The 18,167-nt window shown below is 41.3% G+C and overlaps 1 protein-coding gene and 1 long non-coding RNA gene across 10 annotated transcripts in view; one reads left to right on the plus strand and one right to left on the minus strand.

Annotated features, from left to right (window-relative positions):
* Positions 1-18,167, minus strand: part of ECT2L (epithelial cell transforming 2 like) — a 63,988-nt gene that overhangs the window by 24,363 nt on the left and 21,458 nt on the right. For all 9 annotated transcript variants that reach the window (XR_005596312.1, XR_005596311.1, XR_005596314.1 and 6 more), the window contains 9 exons: positions 17,553-17,721; positions 16,715-16,840; positions 15,015-15,107; positions 13,030-13,212; positions 11,119-11,222; positions 5,924-6,016; positions 4,129-4,343; positions 1,790-1,937; positions 424-497 (listed from right to left, as the gene is read on the minus strand). Coding sequence is in view for 5 of the 9 variants with exons in the window: in XM_039530895.1 (XP_039386829.1) it covers positions 424-497; positions 1,790-1,937; positions 4,129-4,343; positions 5,924-6,016; positions 11,119-11,222; positions 13,030-13,212; positions 15,015-15,107; positions 16,715-16,840; positions 17,553-17,721 (1,205 nt within the window). In the remaining 4 variants the exon portion in view is untranslated. The remainder of the gene's footprint in view (positions 1-423; positions 498-1,789; positions 1,938-4,128; positions 4,344-5,923; positions 6,017-11,118; positions 11,223-13,029; positions 13,213-15,014; positions 15,108-16,714; positions 16,841-17,552; positions 17,722-18,167) is intronic.
* LOC120401224 lies at positions 92-9,716 on the plus strand. Its single transcript, XR_005596316.1, has 4 exons — positions 92-261; positions 465-506; positions 2,847-2,912; positions 9,295-9,716. It is a non-coding gene; the product is annotated as an uncharacterized LOC120401224 (long non-coding RNA).

Consider the following 18,167-nt stretch of genomic DNA (forward strand, 5'->3'; position numbering starts at 1 on the left):
ACACAGGAATTGCTAAGGTTCCACTATGACGCTGATTCAAAGCCAGAGAGTCCTTTTCATTAAAAATCTGACCAATCTGGTCTGACAAACTTCATCATAGTTTATAATCATGTTCTTATGCTTTGGTAGAGAACCCATGTTGAAGGTAAGAGGAAAGTATAGAGCATGGAAAATATCATGAATACTGGATCCATTTAGTCCAAGAAGAATTACAACTGTACAAACGTGCTATGGGCCAACTCATGATCTCCTATGACTTGTGTATGTATTTGCACTAAGACTTCATTTAAATACTACTTTGTTTATACTGCTTTTAAAATTGAGTTGGGAGGGAAGTGGGTTGGGATATTCACAGTGGACCTGATCCAAAGCCCAGAATTCTGATTTTATGTTATGTCACAGTGAGAAAACCACAGACCTTACCTCATCATGTTAGTAACGACAGTCTTATCGTGTCTTTTCAGGAAGGCACGGAATAAAGGAATGGTCTCTCTGCACTGTGAAAGGTAGAAGTTTGTTCATCAATATAACTTGATTATCAGAGACCAGCCTACTGAAGATTTTTTTCTTCATACTGTAATTAAAATTATTTTTATAAAGATTTTTATATTCCCAGCTGTAACAGAATTTAGTACAAATGTATCCTTTAAAGGGATATGTGATCCATCAAGAAGAGTAAATCAAAACTTTTAACATACCTCTCCCCCAAAAAGTATTTTTTTTTGGTCTTTTGGTAGTCTGCAATCAACCCTCCAGAACAGTAACTGCAACAGTATTGAAATTCCTGTTCTTAGGCTGGGTGACCTTCTAAACCTTAGCGAGAAAGTGAGTACAAATCTGCCTCTTGGCAGGAAGAAATGAGGACCATGAACTTGATGAGCATGTCTCTCCAAGCCTAAATTCTCCAACTTGCAAGAATGGATTAAGCAAGGGAACAGTGAGACACGTATTCTGGCATCTATGCACAAGCAAACCTTGTTCCCTGGGTTTTATCACCAAGAGTAGAGTTGGGGGTTCAAATGGTGAAGTAGTAATAATTTTGAAGGATGATCTTTTTTACATTTAATGGCACATATTAAAATGAAAAGGGGGCATAAATGGCTGGTTATATGTTAGTTCTGCCAACATTAAGTGTCTGTAAACTCTAGCACTCAACTCTTGCTGGAATTATGTAACATCTCTAAATGCACCCATTGCAGATTTAAAGCAGGGCTAAACAAGAAAACTGGTGGCCACCAAGGTTCTATCTCTGTGCATGTGCCATGTGCTTTGAAGGCATTCTGATTTTTGTTAATTGGGAGACAAATACTCCAGTGCACGTGCACAATAAGGATTTGCACACACATACAGCTATGTTTGCAAGCAAACCTTACCTTGTACGTACATTACGGTATATGTTTATACAAGTTGACTGCATGGGCATTTCTAAAATCTTGATCAGTAATGTACATCCACTACAGGTGTTAAATGGCAGATTTAATCAGGCAAGTTTAACCCTATAAAGACCTCAAAGAAGCAGAGGCTAATTGTCTTAATTAGACTATCATCTCTTTGATTTTCATGCAACTTCTGTAGCGTGACTGGTATTTTCCTGGGTTTTAGAATTTTCTGTATTTTGGCATGCCAAGAATATCAATATTGGAATGGATTCCATAAAAAGAAACATAATTCATTAAACCGAATTCTTATTATACCAAATTAAGTGGGAATATTAGCTTGCATTTCCAACAAAATAAATGTGAGCATTAGACTGGCATATGTTGTATTTTCACAGTTCTATAGTACTTACCATATCAATGGTTTTCAGAATGACAGTGTAGTTGTTGAAGAAGTTTGTATATGTTTGAAGCTGCCAGCCAAATTGAGTGAATATTTCACCCAAGCACTGGGATGGACTCCATTCCCGAAGTCTTTCTGTCAGCTCATTTAAAAACTGCCTGCATTTGAAATAAATAGAGAGAGATGTCTGTCTTTCAACAGTTTCCTGGCCAAATTACTGTTTGGATAACTACATTCTTTCTAGTGTTAAAAATAAATAAATCCCGCTCTAGTTTTAATTGGATATAGTTTTCTCATGCTTGTCCTAGAGCGCTGTTTAGAGTTAATGTAAGCGGTTAAACAATTGCCATGTTTTTGTCCCAGAGCTGGCAGTTGAGTGATGTGAAGTGATTTCTGTATATCTTTGGGATCCATCTGGATGATAATGATGATATAAGTTCTTTATCATTTAAACCTTAAAAATGTGGGTAACTTATAAAATCAGCCCTTTGTTACTGCCTTGAAAGATTGACAATGCTCACCTCTTTTAAGCTATCCAAAGTTTTGCGTAAGGAAATGCATATATTTTTTCATTGACAGTACATCTCTTTTCTCAGGTACTGATGCCCCAGTTCCAAGTAGCTACCATAGCACCGATGAATGTTAGACTGTTGTGTAATGTTGGCGTGGGGTCTGTTTCTAATAGTCTGAATTGCAACTAATTTTTTTTAAACTGCAGGAATGGGAAATGTACACAGAACTTGCAAGGAAAATAAAAACATGATTATGTTGATTTTTCTTTGTAAGATTAATTGTGTCTAAATTCCTGGCATACATTATAAAATCATTGTTAAAATCTGTACGTCTTGCATCAGTCTGAACACTTTTAATCTAGGTTAATGGAACTTTCTTTGGTACTTTTCCTTTGTTTACTTAATACCTACATCTTCTCGGATGTTTGACAGATGTTTTCCAATGGGAGGGTGGGGTATTTTAGTTTGTTTTTTACAATACCTCAGCTTTGAGCTCTTACAGATTTTATTTATCCAAAGTTTAAAATAACTTTTCATCTTTTAACTATTTTTCAGTAACCAGATCTCCAGCTTACGTTCTTGTGATGTCTTCCTTTTATTATGTAACCATGTTTTACTAAGGTCAGTTTTCCTTGCAGTCTCTTCCAAATCATGTTGCTTGTTTAATTCACTATTTATCTTAGCCTCTTCCTTTCTGTTTGTAGACTTGCAATAGTTGCTACTGAAACTGATTTTTATAAAGGTTGCTAGAGTTGGGCATGAAGCAAAAACATGGAACTGATTCTGATCTGACCTTCATATTTCTGTTGTGGGCAGAACCAAAAGTACAGTAAAGAAAATTCTTGAACTTCAGGATTCAGAATCCAGATCCAAAGTTTGGGGTGTCCAACTCTGACCCACTAGAGAGGGGTTTGAGCTATGAACTTTGATTGAGAACTACAGTTCTGGAGTTTAGTTTGAGCCCCTCTAGACCATGATTCTGCAATCAGATTTATGCAGTGAACTCCTGTACAAGCAGAGCGTCATTGACTTCAGTGGGGCTCTGTGCAGATGCAGAATCTGCCCATTCACTTATGATTGCAGGATCAGAACCGTCGTCATTACTGACATTTCAAGCATCTTAAAACTTCAAAGGGATATTTGTAGAACAAGATTCCAGTTTGTCATCCTGTATATTACCATCACTCTGACTGACAAATAATACCTAGCACTTACAAAGTATGATTTATTTATAGCTCTCAAAAGCCCTTTCAAATGTGATAAGTATAACTTCCAATTTAAGAAATATGGGGAAACTGAGGCAGAGATTGAGTAGCTCAAGTCAGTGACAGAGCTGGGAATGCCCCCTAGACTCCTGACTCTTAATCAAGTAACCTGTTCTCTAGACTACGCTGCCTCCAAAATCTATAACCCTTTTTTATCTTAGTACTGTGCTTTCTCATAGGATTGAGCATTTTCTCAACTAGCTCTAGTCAGGCAGGATTTTATACTTTTGTATCATTCAGGGTGTAAAATCTACAGTAATTTCACCAAAACTGAAACACAATTTTAATTTTTCATGTTGACAGCCTGGTCATATTCTGCAAAGCCCCATATTATGTGCCACCATTCACAGGTAAGGTCAGTAAGGGGATGGCAGCTAATTAAGGGGATGGCAGCCTATACCTCAGTCAGGAGTGTAGTGTCCTATCCTAGACCATCTTTCTCTTCATCACGGAAAATTCACAGATGCAACAGATGGCACTAACCCGTGCAGCAACTGCACTGATTTGGTTTTTGTCTAACCCAAAATATTTAAAACTCTTAGTAAATTTAAAATTCAGCATATAGAATATACCTATTGAGTTGTAAGACATCCAAGATATCAGAGAAGATGATTTGAACATTAGCATGACTTAGGATGGCTCGATTGGATGCTAATGCTGCTTTCAGTGGTGTAACATAAACATCCCTCACAGTTTCCAGCATGTGTACATAGTTCTTCTCACTTGTCAGGAGCTCCCTGGCAATTCTAGTTCGTCTGTCTGCGGTGTCCCCCTGAAGTTTTTTATCCTACAGTCAGAACATGGAGAGTAAGTTAGCAGTGGTTATCTTACAATGAAAAGCATGGGGCAGGAGGAGGACCAGAAAACAATGAAAAAGGGACAGAACAGAATACCTGCTTGCACCATTGCAATCCGACCTACTGGTTTTAATACACCCAAGAAGAAAAACTATTGATGTTTATCAGTAATTTTTCCTCTACCTCTTCCTTGCCCAAATTGACACATGTGCAAGTCCAACACACACAGCATGCCCCAAACAATTACAGTGTCTCTCCCTCCCCCACCCCAGGAGAGAAGGAGGGGAATACCCTTGTCAACACATTAATCTATATCCTAAACTGCAAGAACTCCGGTTTCATACATTTAATATTTTACGGTCAGCAGGGATCACTGTGATCATCTATAGAGCCCTGTGTGGATAAAAATTTATATCTGCAGATATAAATTGGTATCCATGGAACTGCGGGACTCTCCCGGAAACTGACCAGTGAAAGGAGCAGAACGTGGGGCTGCTGCTCCCAGGAGCCAGCGTCCTGTGCCAACAGCTCCTCCGGTGCATCTATACCACACTACAGCAGCAGCTGTCCCTGATCGCTCTTGTGTTCAAGCAGTGTGCATGCTCCCAGACAGGAGACGCGGACAGCTGCGTGGAAGAGGCAGGGCTGGGGGCAGTGTTGAAGGTGGTACAGCCATGCCAGAGGAGCTGCCAGTGTGGGGCACTGGCTCCTGGGAATGGCAGCCTCATGTTCTTCTCCTTTCACCACTGCAGTTCCCAGGAGAGCCCTGTGGGATTGCAAATACCGATTCCTATCTGTGGATCTCCACATCTAGTCTCACCTCCTGTGTAACACAGGCCATGGAACTTTCCGAGAATAATTCCTAGAGCAGATCCTTTAGAAAAACATCCCATCTAAGTTTGAAACCCTACTGACAAGCCTGACCACACTGTGGAATGAACATGTTCAAAATTGGTTCAGGGGAAAGCCTATGATTGAACACAGAGGCTAGGCAGCACTGCTTGAGGAAAAGCTATTTTTCCCCTTCCCCATTTTCCTGGTAGCTGAGGTTAAGGGTGAAATCCTGGTCCCATGACATCAACAGGAGTTTTGCAATTGACTTCAGTGGAGCTAGGATTTCACCCGAAGTGTCTGATTTGGAGATTAAAACCCAGATCTCACCCTTGGTAGAGCATAATACCACCTTAAAGTTCTCAAAGAGAACAAAGATTCTTGTTTATCTAGAAGCATGATAATTCTCTTGATTACAGAACATAAACAAGACTAAGCTTTAACTCCAATGATGCTGAGGATGAACTATGTGTAAGGTAAATGTATCGTCACAACAATAACATGAAGTGCTGCATCCCATTCTAAGGTCTGTTTGCAAACTATATTCCAACAGAATTACGATTTTTGGACATCCACCTAAGGGGTAACAATTTTTTCAAAATACTAGATACAAACAATGTATCTACTTTGCTGGAGTTTTTTCACTTTTCTCAATATTTTCCTGTAGGAAAGAAACTAACGGTCCAACGTGTACATTACAGAAGACAATAAGGTATTTAGGAATCATTGATTTCCTTACCAACTGAGCCACCGCCTCAAATGTTGGCTCATTTGCTCTGATGTGGCAGTTAGGCTTTTGGCTCTGGGTGGCAGCCTCTTTTGCATCCTCCTCCTGAGGATTAAACAGAAGCTTTTTTCATACCCATCATTTGAAGGAACCACAGACTTGGCTTCTCCAGTTCTTCGCTATTTTGTTCTCTTCAGCTCAGTTTTCCATAAAAAGATCATATCGTAGCTGACTAGGATTAGTATTCCATAGGTAATTAGCACGATACCATCTCTATAAGAAACACTAACTAGTGACACTATTTACAGTGTTTATGCTGTAACTCGGTCGTCATAATTTACATGAGCTTGACTTGACCGTGGGATCTCAGCTCAGGAGGGGGATATAGTTTCAATTTCCCAAACAAAAAGCAGCTCCGTTCTTGCAGACTTACACGTGTGTGTAACTTTCAGCACATGAGTATGCATGCTGACTTCCACAGGATTCCTCACATGCTTTAAATTAAGCATGTGTGTAAGTCTTTATCGGGTCAGTGCCATGGTGGGACTATTATCACAAGAGTGCCCACAAAGCCTTTTTATAAATCCAGCCTGTAATTGGTGTGTGGTCAGAACCCCTGTGCCCAGGTGGACCCCACTGGTGTGGCTCCATAGGGCCCAGAGGTCTGTTCATGTGCAGTGAATTGCAGGACTGGGGCCTTAGCTTGCTGTTTGCTGTTCTATGAAAGTTGTGTACTTTGCTATTCCCTGAGAGCAAAACAACAGAGTCCTGTAACTTTTAAAAAATCACGTATGGTTTTTTGTGTATTTATTCTTGTGTTGCTCAAATACTTTCAGGTACCTGCATCCATACATTAAATGTTGGTGTTAGCAGTAATTTTTTAAAATAGGAAATATAGTGGTATTTATTATCATGACAGGTTTTAAAATATATATACGACTGCTGTTTAGTATTTGAAAAATCTGATGTTGAACTTGATCAGTATAGTTTATGCACAAATGAAAAATCTAACTTCATAATGGCCAACTTCATGGGCTAACAGAAAGCTAAATATGTATTTGTGATTGATCATAACAGCTGATGGCTCATTGGAAAATGTTATTAACTTTGGAAATCTTACTGCACTAAGACTATTCCTATGGGTAACAATCCCTTGAGATAGCATATTTAAAGTTCTGCATCTCTATCATTGTCATTAGATGTCTTTGTTAATCATAACTTTGACAGGTAGTGTTGATTCTAGCTATTAAAGTCAAATTTAGCTTCCAGTGCTCAGGCCCCCTTTTCTCCAAGCAGTTTCTTGAGGATCTACATTTCTCTTACTTGGCTTATAAACAGATCAAGCACTAGTTCAACCAGAGCAGTGGATTTATGATGCAGACTGGTGTCCCATAGGGACAAAGATGAGGTCACCAAATGTATATTATTTTGTGACCTAAAACAGGAACTGACACTAGACCTCAAGAATGGAAAGGTAAGTGCATTAACCCAGTCAGTTGCAAACCCCTGGCTAGTGAGCTGCATTGAAAGAGGTCACTGTTCCTTAATGAATGCACCAAGACTTGTCTTCTAGTCACCATCTGTCTGCTAAGCTCTCTGTATTATACTTCCTCAGCAGGAAAAAATGTTGGAAATTCCAAAGGATTTTCCTAAGTAACCAAAAATAAAATTAAGATAAACATTATTTAAGGTCAAAATGGGTAAATTTCACACTAAAATGGGTTATCACGAGGTGCTTGTTGGATAGTGTGTTAATGGCTGCGTCTTTATAAGCAACAGTGTGTGTGTATACGGGGATGAAGAGCCCCAAAGACAAGACAGGTTGAAATTTGGGGAGGAGATTCAGAATTCCAATCCCTGTGCCGATGGAGGCTGAAGATCTTGTAAATGCAAGTCTGGGTGGGCTAAAGGAGAGGGAGGAGGAGACTGGGGTTCATGCTGACTGATCCAGTGGATTTGACTTGTTAACACTTACTGCATCCATAGGGGATGAAGATAACTGGGCGTACAAATTTATCTTAATTGTGAGCTCAACTGTAAAAAGTGAGTGAAGGTTCAGAAAGTGTCGCAATAACCTACAACCAAAAATGTTGAAAGAAAAAGTGGAAAATTGACAGACTAAATTAGTCCAAACAAAAAGGCCTACTGATAGAACTCAGACTGTGTTAAGATCACGCCTGGTAAACAAGGAGTAGAGGACTAGAAATCAGTGGACCAAATCTGATGCTTTGGAAAATAGGCCTAATTGCTGGACAAAATAATGAAGGGATGAGCTGTTCCACACACTCCCTTTTGGGGTTTTTAAAGATTTTAGGGAGAAAAAATTACTACTGAAGTGAGCTTCACCATCTCCTGGGACTCTGGGCCTCTCTCATCCTGATCCTGAGAGATGTCCTGACCAGACCAGGCCTAAGAGAGGGACCCAAGTGACACTGCTACTTTCCACTGGCTTTATCCCAACCCCACTTGGGATGTAAGACTTCATCCCCCAGCCCCTCATGTGTCTTTTTCCTTCCCTACCTTATTTCTTCTCTTTCCTATCCCTCTCCTTTTTCTCTCTAATTAGAGTCTGGCTTAGCTGACCAAGACTGTATATTTTGCAACACTGCTGTAAGCCTGTGACCAGAAAGAGGCAGATAAAAACAATCCCCTAAACAGCCCAATCTGGTATAAGTTTGACAGTTTTCAAAGTGGCTGATTAGACCACGGGCTAAGCCTGTTTTTTTCCAACAGTGAGGTTGCAAATGAAAATCAACAGCAGAGCAAGACGCTGCAGTTTCTATTTTTTGCTATTCTATTCTTTTCTCTCCCCTTAAATGTTCTTAAACCTGAAGAAATTTTATACAGACAGATCATGTGTTGGAGACCCTCAAAAGCCAGCTGAAAAGGATCATTAAGAGCATTTAGTTTAAATCTTATTTCCTTTATGTCCTGCAATACTGCCAGTATTCACTCTAACATGACAGCCAACTCCCTCCTGGAATATGCTGCTGGTGGGAGGGGTAATCAGATGCATTTCTGACTGTTTGGCAAAGGTTTTAATATTACTATTTTTCATTCCAATTGAATAGGGTATTTAAACCCAACAACAGAACTTTTCAACATCCTGTACCTCTGCTCCTGTTTACAGGCGTGCAGGAAATATTATTCAATACATTCCAACATTTTTTCTATCTGTGGCATGCTGTGCTGCAAAACAGTACTGTGGCATGCCCAGATTTACCATGGTGATATGATTATGATAGATTTTGTCCAAAGTGTGCCTTGTGAGGTATCCTTTAAAAATCTTGATCTGTTGAACATTAATATCCTGTTGGATTGTATGTGCTGTCATTGTATGTGAACTTATGAGGTTTTTCTGTGTGTTATTGAAATATGTTAAGGTTGGGAACACCCACAACCAGCCTTTCAGGTGCAACAGTGGAGCAGCCCGATGCTGTTGATGGCCCATTAAAGGAATCCACACTCACAACAACTATCCTAGGGACTGTATAGAATGGAAACTTCTCAGAGAGAGCACCTGAACAATGGAGACTGCTTGACTCATAGCAAACTATAAAAGAGGAGAAGTGACATCACTTGGTCTCTCTCCCCCCACAACTCAACACCTGGAAACACATCTGGAGAACAAAGATTGAACTGGGGAGATGGTCCCAGACTGGAAAGGAGAATCCCAGTTTGTGTTTGAAGGAACTATACTATCAGGGCGAGACACTGCTTGATTCAAATCCTGCCTAGTTTATATAAAACAGATTGCAATTTTACTTTTATTTTGTAGGTAACCAACTTTGATCTATACACTTACTACTTACAATCTGTCTATAGTTAATAAATCTGTTTTATATTGTACCTTAAACAGTGTGTTGATGTGCCTGGGAAATCTGCTCAGTGTACAAAAGCTGGTGCATGCCCTCTCCACATTGAGGGAGGGGTGGACTGGGTAATAAACTTACACTGCTCAGGCTTCTGACCAGGACAGGATGGCACATCCCGGGGTCCTAGGCTAGGGAGCTGGGGGAATTGGCTGGAGCCTCTCTATTGTTAGTTCATGAATGACTAGGGGAAACTTTCATGTAACTCAGCTGGGTGCATTCCTGCCTGTGGATGACTGTGTAAGTGCAGTACCTGGAGAGGTTTGCAGTTTTTCACAGCATCAGTGTACGAGGCAGGGGCGGCTCTAGGCACCAGCAAAACAAGCTGGTGCCTAGGGCGGCAAAATCTAGGGGGCGTCCCCTGCAGCCGGGGGGGGGCAGCAGGCTGGGCCGGCGGACCTGCCGCAGTCATGCCTGCGGGAGGTCCACCGGAGCCCCGGGACGACTGGACCTGCCGCAGGCATAACTGCGGAGGGGCGCTCGTCCCGCGGCTCGGCTGGACCTCCCGCAGGCATGACTGCGGCAGCTCAAGCGGAGCCGCCGGACCCGCGAACCGTCCGCAGCCGCGGGAGGTCCAGCCGAGCCCCGCGGGACCAGCGGTCCCTCTGCAGTCATGCCCGCGGGAGGTCCGCGGCTCCGGGGCGCCTCCCGCGCATCACTGCTTGGGGCGGCCAAAAACGTAGAGCCGCCCCGGTACGAGGGATCCCAAGTTGGTAGCCAGAGGGCTCAGTGGTACCCCAGTTGCAGGTTGCACTCCAGGGAATCCATCACACCATCGTGACCTCCATTAACCCAGAACAATGCTCAGAATTGTCCTCAGTAGGAATCCCTCTCCCCTTCTCCATGCTGTGTTCTCTCCAGTGCAGGATGGCTTCTTGTAGTATTGGGACATACAGGCTCCAATAAAAAAAACAGGAGTACTTGTGGCACCTTAAAGACTAACAAATTTATTGTAGCATGAGCTTCCTTCCAGTATTTTGATCCTCATACTTAATTGGAGTGGCTGATTGACCAGGAAAGTCTGAAGCACTGTGCAATCTGTGCCAGTAGTTTTCCCATTCAGCATCCACTCTTAAAGGACCCGTTGCTAATTTGGACTCCAAACTAGGAAAAAGCATGCAGAGTCCATGCAACTACCCTGTTCAGAGCTATGGATTGTCACCTACCTATGTATTTGTGGGCTGATCCAACATGTCAACAGGTATCGAAACTAAAAAAAGCCTCAAATAAATATTCATCAAACCTAGTACAACCGTCATTGAAATAGGAAGAGATCTGCAAATAACCGTAAAAACCACTTCATTTGACTATTAAAAACCTAGCAGTTTTACTTACATAGCTTCGTTTTGACAATTCAGCTAATCCTTCAGTGAAAGTCTGGGCTGTTTCTCGATTAGTATGTACTTTAGCTCTGCTCATGGCATCAAACATAAACTGACCTGAAAATACAAGATCATTAATTGTTAGTCCTTCAAACAGATACTGTAAGCTTGCTGATAACCATTAACAGTCACTATATTCTAGTCAGGGAAATAGGCAACCTCACATGCAGGCTGACATTTTGTTGGGCATTCAAACAAAAGGGAACTTGTTTACACTGGGGTTTTTAGCCACTAGTCTACCTACAATGATGTAGCTGCACCAATGCCTTAAACACTGCAAAGACAAATCCGGTGTAGGCAAGGTCAGAGTGTGTGTCTGCTCTGAAAAAAGCACTCTAGACATGGCATTGCCAGGTCCCACAATTTTGTCTGTCACACGATAGCAAATGTGCTCACTTTCTGGATTTAAAAATATATTGTTTTTACTGCTAGCCCTGCAAACTCAGCCTGAGGTCAGAGTCATATCCTTGGCATTATGCCAGTATAGGGAAATCTCAGACCTATGGCAGCAGGCCTGCCGACAGCAATTCGGGCAGTCAATGAGTTGCTGCGGCATATCGTGCAGGGCAGGCTGGAGCTGAGCCCTACACTGCTGCTGGCCCAGCGTGGCGTCACCACATGGGCGCTGAGCAGGACAATGTGCAGCGGCTGGCGCGCACACACACACACACACACAGCTGGGCCCGCGGTCTGCCTGACATTTCGGAAGTGCTGCACCTGCGCTGGTTGGTGCTCAGCAAGCTGCTACCAGCTGTGCTGCTGGTGGCCAGCAAGGTGCTGGGCACATTCTTCCGGCACAGCCAGGGCTTCCACATGCCTGCCCGGCTGCCTTTGCCACTGCCGGAACCACCCCGCACGCACCTAGGAGCCCTGCGGCCCACCTGGCCAATTTAAAAGGGCCTGGGGCTCCTGGCCGCCGCTGCTACTGAGAGCAGCAATTGCACCCTTTGCCCCTTCCCACCCTCCCTCTGTCAGCAGGGCCTGTATGGCAGCTTTAAAGGATATTGTCTAAACATAGAGATTGGGGTCAGAAAACAACTTTGAGAGAGGTTTTCTAGACCCATTTAACGTAACCTTACCCTCTTCATGGAGACAGTTTACTGCTTGATACTTTCTGAAAGTAGTGTATGCTGAAAGACGCATCTTTAGGAGAAAACTAGGTTGCCCTATCAGTAACTGGAGTTCTTCCAATATAACATCTACAGATCCTCACAATGCTCTGGTTTTTGAGCATTCATTCTGACAAGACTTTTCTTGGGCATAGTCTTGGTTCATAGTACACGTGCATTGATACAGAAGGGGGCCTAAGCTAGGCAAACTGCATGCAATGGTTCCTGATCTGAGCATCTTCATGCAAGTGCAGAAGCCAGGGTTGCAAGTTCAATCCTTGAGGGGGCTATTTAGGGATCTAGGGCAAAATTCTGTCTGGGGATTGGTCCTGCTTTGAGCAGGGGGTTGGACTAGATGACCTCCTGAGGTCCCTTCCAACCCTGATATTCTATGACCTAGTTTGCTGATGGATATAATACTTTATTAAAAACAACTCTAACTTTTTTAGCATTCTTTGTTTTGATCATGCAGATAGCTCTCCTATTTATTTTCACTTTTGTGTTAGCTGACACATGCATTGGAAGTATTCATTCTGCAGTAAGTTATTTTTAATATTTGTCGTGTACAATGTGCATCACAGACACAAGACAATGTTTGCCCATCAAAATAGATACAGGAGAAACGGGGAAAGGAAGAGACAAGTTCTAAAGTTGTGATGTTTCCATGAAAGTTGTGGGGGAGAGGGGGGAATTTCAAGTCCTTTTTTTTTTACCCTTTTATAAGTGTTTAGAAAAGGAAAAATGACACATCTTACCAATAATCCTGTCACTAATACTCTTCTGCAGCTCACTTAAATATGGTCGCATCTGCTTCCGGACAGATTTCAGTGCGTCCTCCAGGAGCTCTGTCATTCTGAGCCATGTCTGTAGTTTTACTTCAGTGAAGTAGGTGGAGGTGGGAGGTCCATCCTTCTGTTTTCCCAGCCATTCACTAAGGACTGATATTTTTATGCTGGGTGTTAGGCAAAACCTCACTGAAACTGGTAGATGTAACCATTGCCCTTCATTCAGTATAAGTGTAAGAATAATCGAGCTTCTTTATGGAACATTTAGCTGAAACAATAGAACCCACAACCCAAAATGCAGGCACCCAGCAAGGTTTGAGTAGAAGTTGAACCATGTAGCCTCAGGTGTTTCCTTGGAGACTGATATAGCAATGCAGGAGCTGGGGTATTGATTTGGTAGAGCTGTGTGTCTGCAGCAGAAACACACACAGAAGGAGTTAAGAAGATTGGATAGCATTAGACTGAGAAAAAAGTCTGAAAGTGTGAGCTTTTGAGCAGAGTACTGCCTGAAAGAGAGTTGGAACCGTGACCAAAGAAACTATCTCCTGTTTGATTCCTACTATGTTCAGGGAAACAGGATTGGATCAAAGAAATACCTGACTCCATCAACAATTTATCCTCCTATCAGAAACAATACGCAAGTTCCCAAATGTTGGCTAACCACTCTGGTCAAAAGTGGTCACAGTATCATGACTAATTTTGTTTCCTGGTTTACTCTGCTGTACATTTCAGATAGTTCTGGAGAATTCTGACTTTTATTAGTACGGCAATAAAATGTAATTGACACTAAAGTAGAGTTTGATGTCCTTTCAACAGGAGACTGACAGAGTTTCTGGTATCATGGTTTCTGCAACTACGTGGTGGTGGTGGTGGTGGTGGAGTTTCTGATGCTGAATCAGAAGATCACACCAAGCACAGATTTTTATTGATCTGTGACAGAATGTCAAACACATCCCCTTTTGAAAGCATAATGGATTTAGTACATTCAGGTTTATTCAGGACCTGAAACCTCTGCTAATTACACTTTTACGTGCATTACATGGTCCACACAAAACAGGCACCTTGAAGCATCTGAATATAGATGTGGCTGTACCAGACTCCTCTCTCCCCATCCATTCTTTCTGCACAATGTATACTTTAAGACACCTACCCTTTGACATTGTGCTTTTATTGTGGCCTTCATTGTGCTAACCTGACAGTTAAGCAAATAGCATTACATCAAACAATACTTAGCTGTTCCTGAAATGGAATTTTTAAAATATGGCAGAATAATATAGCCAAAGTTATAAACCTATAGAATTATAGGGCTAGAAGGGACCATAAGGGTCATCTAACCCCCTGCCAAGATCCAGGATTTGTTGTGTCTAAACCATCCAATACAGAGGGCTATCCACTGGAAGTTTTCAAAGGGAGGCTGATGGAGGTTCCACAATCTCTCTAGGCAGTCTGTTCCATTGTCCTATTGGTCTTACAGTTAGGAAGTTTTTCCTGAGATTTAATCTAAATCCTCTATTCTGCAGTTTGAACCCATTGCATCTTGAACCTCAGTGGCAAGAGAAAACACCTTTTCTCCTTTTTTATGGCAGCCTGTCAAGTATTTGAAGACCACTATCATGTAAATCTGTGATTTGATTTTATAGTATCACACTGGTTCTTTAGTAAACCATGCTTCTCTTCTAAAATTGGTCAAATACCAACATCCTTCCTCTATACACCTACTTCTATCCCTCATTTTCCAAAAGCAGGTTTAGAATAATTTTCTCTTGCTTTTATCAAATAATTCTTACATTGCTTATGGGCAATATAAGTCTCTATATTAAGTTGTAAATAAACCATTTTTCTCTTACTTGGGAAATGCTGACTCAGTTTCTCCAAGCCATGTAAAATGTGGCCAAATACCAGATGTGCCACATAGCTCCCTTTTATAAATGTGTGTAATAACTTTCTGTACTTACTGTGCTGATAAGATCCAGTTGCAATTCCTGTGGGGGTTCTGAAGAGCACACCAGTTAGCTGAGTCAGCTGGGAAAGGACTTCTATCCCTGCCTCTGAAAAGATGCATTCTTTTTTCTAGTTCATAACATTCTGTATTATTTACATCACTAAAATATCACAGCCACTACAGTCCACTAGCCAATTGTTTTTCTCCATACTATCATTCATCTGAAACCAAAAGGAATCTAAACTTTTTTTCAAGGCTAGATGAAAATGTCATGAAATGTCTTTGTGAATTAACAGTACTCAGTCTTGCATCTGAAGAAGTGGGTATTCACCCACGAAAGCTCATGCTGCAGAACGTCTGTTAGTCTATAAGGTGCCACAGGATTCTTTATTGCTTTTACAGATCCAGACTAACACGGCTACCCCTCTGATACAGTACTTTTATGGTTTTTATCATATTATTCTGAAAACTCTGCTATATTTACCAACAGCATGAAAGATGTCCTGTGTATCTTAACAAAATGACACTGTGAAGGAACAATCACATCCACTAACATGGACAAAAAACTAGAAAAGTTGTTGGTTTTGACGTGAGATCCCTATTGAAGTAAATAACTCCAGTTTCATTCTAATGTCAATGAAGAGACACATATTGTGAGTTTGTGGGGTCCCTAAGAAGAATAGAATGAATTAAAGATGCACCAGTTTTGAGGTGCATCTTATTCCTTCCAAGACAAGAAAAATAACATAATAGGAGTGGATACTATTCTTTAGTTCTAAAATGACCTGCTTGATGCCAGCTAAGGAGATGACCTTGCAAAGCTGAGCAAATGGCAGATGTGGGTGCTCAGAAGTCTTTGGACTTGCTCAGCACCTTGCAAGATCAACCTTTAATATCTCCCAAACAGACTGAGGTAATTGAAGAGAATGAGATAAATAGAATATATCTGCCTCTTTGATATAATAGATATAAATAGAATAATATGATATAAATAGAATATATCAGCTTAGCAGCTGTGTGAAACGATTCTGCTTTCTAATGGACTCTGTACACTCATCATTTGTATTATCATAGCACCTATGAGTTCTAGTCATGGAGCAGGACCCCATTGTGCTAGGTACTGTACAAACACACAACAAAAAGACTCTCCCTGCCCCTGCTCCAAATAGAGCTGGTTGAAAGTGTTTCTTCTCCCCCCACCCCCGTGGAAAATTTTTGACTTTTCTGCAAAAAGCAAAAACTTTCAGACAAAGTCAAAAATTTCTGTTCTGAACAATGTGATTTGTGGAACCAAATTGAAAAGTAATGTTTTAGCTTGGTTTGATGTTAAACTGTGTCTAATGCGAGCTTTGGATGCCTATATACCCCCTTCTCCTCTGTAAACCAGGCTTCTTGGTTGGACTATATGTCTCACGATGCATCACAGTCATCCCTCTGTGCATAATAGAAGCCCCATACCTGTGGTGGCTCATGAGAGATGTTGTCTAGCTCAGGCTTGGCCCACAGAGGAGAATGGGGACAAGAGGCACCCAAACTACAACTCCCACAAAACTATTCCCGTGTTCAGATTTTTTCAACAAAAAGTCAAAATTCTCCACAGAAAGAACCCAATTTTCTTCCAACCTCAATTTCAACAAGCCCTACTCAGTAGTGAACAGGGACACAATGGACTGGGAGATTCTCCATCATATCAGAAGTTTAAACAAAACTGACCTGATGCTGCCAGAGGAACAAAGATGTCCACATAACCACCTTCCTCTGGAGACATTACACAACCTAGCTTCTCCCAAAATTCTCTCACTTCAGGACTCAGAATGTTCTCAATACTGATTCTGCAGCCTGAAAAACATTTAAATAAAAGTCAACAAAAGAAATAAAATTTCCATGAGGGTTTCATTCTGCTCAAAATTCTTCCCTCCTGTATTCATACCATTACTTCCCTTCCCAGGACTTAACACAGTCTTTCCTCAAATCTCTTTTTTTAAGGGCAATGTGCTAACTTTCAAACCTGAGCAATTTCTTGTCCTCCATTTCTTTAGTAACTGCTCGCTCTCTCTCTCTCTCTCTGTTCCCCCTTCTCTAAATTTATTTTCTCTGTACCATGTATTCTCTCTCTTCTGGCTATTACTTTTTTCTTTGTGCCTGTGTCGACTTGTTTCTCTCATCTTCCTTTTATCCCTTATTTAACCTCATGGTCAGACCTTTAGCTGCTTTGGACTAGCATCACGTGTCCAATCTCCTTTTTTATGACAGCAGAGATGGCTGTACCATCTCTTTTTGTCATATTTTCTCTGGCTTTTAACTAATTATCAAGCCCTTGATCCTACAAGCTTTTACATCCAGGCAGCCCCTACTCCTGTGGTGAGTCCTAGTGATTACAATGGAAGGTACAGAGGTCTACCTGCCAGAAACAAATTATAGTTGGATCAGTGACCAATTTGCTAGCTTGATTAACTTTGTATTTTCATGCTGTTTCCCCTTTTGGAATACCTAAACATGATAGGGCATTGACATGTTCCCAGTTAGTTTCTCTGCTTTTCTCTGCCCCTACCTTGAAGTAAATTGATCTCTCTGGAGTTTCCATCACTAAAAATCCCTATACTCTTTGCTTTTCGGCCATCCAGAGCCTTTTCTATGTAAAAAAGGAGGCTTTCCAATGTCATTCCGCAATGTTCATACAACACAGAAATCACCCCAGGTTTGATGCTGTCCAGCACCATCTACAGAAATAAATCAGTTAATATCTTCAATAAATAAATCCTGCTTTTCTCAAAATGTAATTCCATGAAAAATATATAATTCTTAATTCAATATTCATTTGTAGAACGCATCACATCATATTATTATTTTACACATTAAAGAATTTCTGTGTGTAATTAATTACTATTCAGCTTTGTCCTATGGCCCCATAATGCCACTGGATATGAGATGATTTCTCCAACAACCTTTACGAAAGGAAAATATCACTCCTGCAATTCGTTGTGCATGAGCAGCCTGGCACTCCTCGTGAACCCCCAATGAAGTTAATTGTGTGCTGTAGAGATGCAGCTGTGCATCCACACACACTGATTTTTAGGATCAGGGCCATAACCTTTACCATGAAACAAAACGCTGCTTGGGTGGTCTGCTTAGCTTCCTACTTATTATTTCCCACTGATGCTTTGCT

Source organism: Mauremys reevesii, linkage group 3, assembly GCF_016161935.1.
Source record: "Mauremys reevesii isolate NIE-2019 linkage group 3, ASM1616193v1, whole genome shotgun sequence".
NCBI lineage: Eukaryota > Metazoa > Chordata > Testudines > Geoemydidae > Mauremys > Mauremys reevesii.